This window comes from Diaphorina citri, unplaced genomic scaffold, assembly GCF_000475195.1.
Source record: "Diaphorina citri unplaced genomic scaffold, Diaci psyllid genome assembly version 1.1 scaffold3382, whole genome shotgun sequence".
Taxonomy (NCBI): domain Eukaryota; kingdom Metazoa; phylum Arthropoda; class Insecta; order Hemiptera; family Psyllidae; genus Diaphorina; species Diaphorina citri.
The window spans coordinates 7,933-12,500 of record NW_007380790.1 but is presented as its reverse complement, the minus strand read 5'-3'; the positions used below and the strand labels follow the sequence as shown (position 1 = coordinate 12,500).

Sequence of the window (4,568 nt, the reverse complement as noted above, 5' to 3'; positions counted from 1 at the left end):
TTTCAATCAGAAGTTGTGAAGATGTTAACATGGAGATTGGATACAAATGGAGTGACAACGTGTCCTAGAGGAAATCTAAAATTTCCAAACAACGAATATTGAATATTGATATGTATTGAATATTGGAAAAAAAATAAGAAATGCAATGTGGTGTGGAATATTGAAAGATCAAGAGATGGTGCTAGAACAAGGTGACAGATAACTGGAATGTACGAAATGGAAAAATATGAAGATGATGTTGAAAGTAGAATGGCAACAGAAACTAGAAACTGTAATAGTGATACCTATTAGTATGTCAGAATAAATTTTGTGTCATACATATGAGTACCTATGGTATAGATATGTAATTACTTATTTTTTATAAAGGTAGCTATACTTTTCTGATCGCACTGACTTTTAGGTTTTATGGAAGTACATTTGCAAGTACAAGTCTAAAGGTCTCTAGCCTTTTCACTGAGGAAAAAACATATTGAGAAAAAATAAAGGAAATAAAGGGTTTTTCACTGTGTTTGAAATTCAGTTTGTACCCTTTTGTTAGAATTGTGTTGACAAACTCAAGTGGAATTCGAGATTCTGCAGGGAAAAATTGTCATCGATTCTGTATTATTTATTCATGGACTTATCTTGTGTAGACATAGACACCATATTTGACTATAGGGTCCATTTGGACTGACAATAATGGACCGGGTCCAAATGAGCTTGTCGCGTCGGGTGTAAGGCCTCAATAGTGGACGAAGGACTTCAAGAGTTTTGCAATCATTCTGAAAGGCCCCCTCCTAATGATCATTCCCTTTTCTCAATGCTCTTCTTCTTCTTCTTCTTCTTCTTCTTCTTCTTCTTCCTTTTCTTCTTCTTCATCTATTCCTTTTCCCTCTTCTACTTCTTTTTTCTTCTTCTTTCTCTCCTTCTTCTTCCTTTTCTTCTTCGTCTTCTTCATCTTTTCCTTTTCCCTCTTCTACTTCTTTTTTCTTCATGTTCCTCCCCTTCTCCTTCTTCTTCTTCTTCTTCTTATTATTGTTATTTACCACTTTTTTATTTGGAATATTTACAAAGGTATAGGTACAATAAATATATATACATAAAACAATGAGATTAACAAAACAATAGAGGAAAAACAATAAGAAAATAATAGAATAATAACAAAAAAGAAATTAAATAAATGATAAAATAAACTATATACAAAATATTCCAACTGAGGGACGGTATTAATGCCTTAGGCATTCTCTTCCATCCAACCTCTCTTCTTCTTCTTCTTCTTCTTCTTCTTCTTCTTCCTCTCCTTCTTCGTCTCCTCCTCATCCTTCCCTCAATCGCCTTCCTGATGAAGGGACACTTTGTTTGTCTTATCCTTTATTCCTCTCTTTGTCAATCCTTTGTTCCTTCCTGTGCTATCTTCCCTTCTAAAACGTGTCGTTTCAGAAGACTTTCCGTCAGCTAACTTTTGAAAAGTAAACAATCAGTAGAAAATCAAAACAGAAAGTTAATTTTGAATAACAATATTGTATAACAATTAACAACAAACAAAAAAAACTCACAACAAACCAAAAAAACTTTGTTGTAAATTCCCGACAGGAAATTTCTCACGAAGAAGAGGCAGTTCATGGGATACCAAAACGCACAAATGTTGTGATTTTTACGACTTACCATATCCTCAATCGCCTGACAAATCGCCTTCAAATGAAGTGCCCAGCAAATGTGCCGTGTTTATTATGCCAATGACACATGATGAAGTGAAACAATCCCCTGGTAAGTTGATGGACAGGACATTGTAGAAGTGGTTTTACATAGTAAAAAGTGGTAAGTTGTGAACGTTTTGTAGGAAAAATTATGTATGGTTCAGAAGTCAGAATGATAACACAAAATGAAATGGGTCAAAGATTCAAATATTGGTTTACTGCTCCACTGGTCTCGTGGGCATAAGACAGTCTTTGGCCAGCAAAATCCATCTTACGAATTTGTCCTTATGATAGTAAAACTCATTATGGCGATCTTGAAGTTTGAAAGCTAGACAGGTAACTTAACTTTGCTAATAATAGATCAGTTGCGAACGTTTTGTAGGAAAAATTATGTATGGTTCAGAAGTCATACTAATAACACAAAATGAAACGGGTCAAAGATTCAAATATTGGTTTACTGCTCCACTGGTCTCGTGGGCATAAGACAGTCTTTGGTCAGCAAAATCTATCTTACGAATATGTCCTTATGATAGTTAAACTCATAATGGCGATCTTAAAGTTTGAAAGCTAGACAGGTAACTTAACTTTGCTAATAACGTTTTGTAGGAAAAATTATGTATGGTTCAGAAGTCATACTAATAACACAAAATGAAACGGGTCAAAGATTCAAATATTGGTTTACTACTCCACTGGTCTCGTGGGCATAAGACAGTCTTTGGTCAGCAAAATCTATCTTACGAATATGTCCTTATGATAGTAAAACTCATAATGGCGATCTTGAAGTTTGAAAGCTAGACAGGTAACTTAACTTCGCTAATAATTTTCTTCCAAAAACTTCGTTTCAGAAAGCACCGACATAACAAGCACACTCCCCACTCCACATTTCAAAGACTCACCTTACAACTCCCCTGCAGAAAGTACTCACCTACACACCCAAAAATCCCACAATACATCTGACATGACATCGGATAACTTTAGTCCACCTGTTTTATCACCAATCAGAAGCCTTGATCGACACAATGGTACCTCGTCTCCTGATAATTGCAGTCGCTCTTCTCCTGATAAGAATGGCAGTACAACTTCACCTGATGTGTATAGTCCTATTGGTGACAGTTCACCGGTTAAACCTTACTATCTAAGAAAACACGGTTACAGCTGCCCGGATCCATTTGGAAGTTTTGTCAAACCCTACAAATCAAACGTTGAGAAGTACGACGGCTTCTATTCCGCTTATTGCAAGTCCTGCAACTGCTGTCGATGTCGGAAGACTTGTCCCGAGTTGGATCTCATTGGATCTTACTTCTTGAGCAAGTGCAAGTGCTACTTTCCGAAGAAGGCCACTGAGAAACCTCCCAACTATGCTTCAAGTTGTTTTCACTTACCAAGTTACCATAACTTCAAGCATTTCAAAAATCGGTGCTAAACATTTTTCGTTCGAAGTTTTTGAAGGGAAAAATGCAATAATATTACAAGCAGCGCAATAAAACAAGAAGGCCACTGAGAAACCTCCCAAGGAATGTTGTCCAAAAAAAGATTTTCCTCCAAAGAAGGAACATCCTCAGAAATCGGACCCGTGTAGTCCCCGCCGGCTGAAATCAGATTCCCTCAAATTATGTCCTCGATCGAAAAGCTATTCCGATGAAAAATCCCAAAATCAGTCTTCCTTGTCCTCAGATCGATCCAGAAGTACGCAGATGGCTACTTCATCAGGGTAAGCTTAAGTTTTACTTTGAGGAGTTTTTATTGTTCTCATTTCAGCCTGAAAGTTTCGTAAATTCCGAACAGCCCCTCCTCGTTTTCTATTATTATTTTTTTCTCTGAGGTCGAGACTACACGTCCTGTTTGAAGAACATTACTATTTTCCTGTTTCCAGTGAAATTTGTTGTCAGTCATCAGAATACCAGTGTTATGAAGATCGTGATAATTGTGATATTCACGTCCTGGAATCGACCCCGACCCTCCAGAACCAAAGTCCAGTAGAGTTTACTTCAACCATCATGGTTCTGTTCTTCGTCATGATGGCTATCTACACGGTGGGCCTCAACATTGGTGAATACATCACCTACACGTAAGTTTGGTATCCTTAATTAAATTCTTCAATAACCTCAGTATCATAATTCGGTGGTGAACTCATCTCTTTTTCCTGAGAAACCCGAGACAACTAAAGGTTTTACATGACTTCTTCAGTGACACTATTAGCTGAAAAAGATACTATCGAGTCAGAATGTTGGTAATACTACTGAACAGCTGAACAGATACTGTCTAGTCAAAAAAGTTCAGTGGAAAAACCCCCTTGTGCAACATAAACATGTCCCTCTTGCCTTTAATGTGACTGTACTGACTGTTATTATCTCCATCCCTTTATTTCATAAAACTTCCCTCTAACTGTAAGTCATTGTAGTTTTTCCCTCGCTTTTTTGTACGGTGAGTAATGATGTCTGGGTTTTGGTTAAGGTTCAGTGCGTACGAAAGCACCAAGTGTGAATATCTGCACAGTCCATGCACTAGACTTGCGTTTCCTCACACGGGCTGGAATGGAAAATAGACATTGGGGGAAAATTAAACCTACGTAGAAATATGAGCCTCGAATGAAAATTAAGCCTGAAAAACGAAACAATGAAGATCATCTGTTCTGCTCGTTGCTCACTTCTAATTAAATTGCCACTACCACGGACAAAAGACAGATAAAAAGTAAAAGTAGATGGAAATGAATGGAGGATCCACAAAGTAGAATATAGGACGACTAGGAATTATTAGAAGACGGGTTTCATAATGAGCAGCATTAAATAGACGTGGAAGAAGTAACAGAAGATGAAGTAAGAGAAGAGAAAAGACAAATGAGTCAAAACAATCTCGCAATGGGACCCAGAGGAATAGCTGGGGAAAGATAGA

At 37.3% G+C, this 4,568-nt stretch overlaps 1 protein-coding gene across 1 annotated transcript; it reads left to right on the top strand.

Moving 5' to 3' along the window:
* The first annotated feature begins 1,572 nt into the window (after positions 1–1,572).
* LOC103520262 lies at positions 1,573–3,099 on the top strand. The gene is made up of 2 exons (XM_008485353.2): positions 1,573–1,746; positions 2,522–3,099. Exons 1-2 carry the CDS (start codon positions 1,710–1,712, stop codon positions 3,097–3,099), a joined length of 615 nt encoding a protein of 204 aa, XP_008483575.1. The 5' UTR covers positions 1,573–1,709.
* The last annotated feature ends 1,469 nt before the right edge of the window (positions 3,100–4,568 follow it).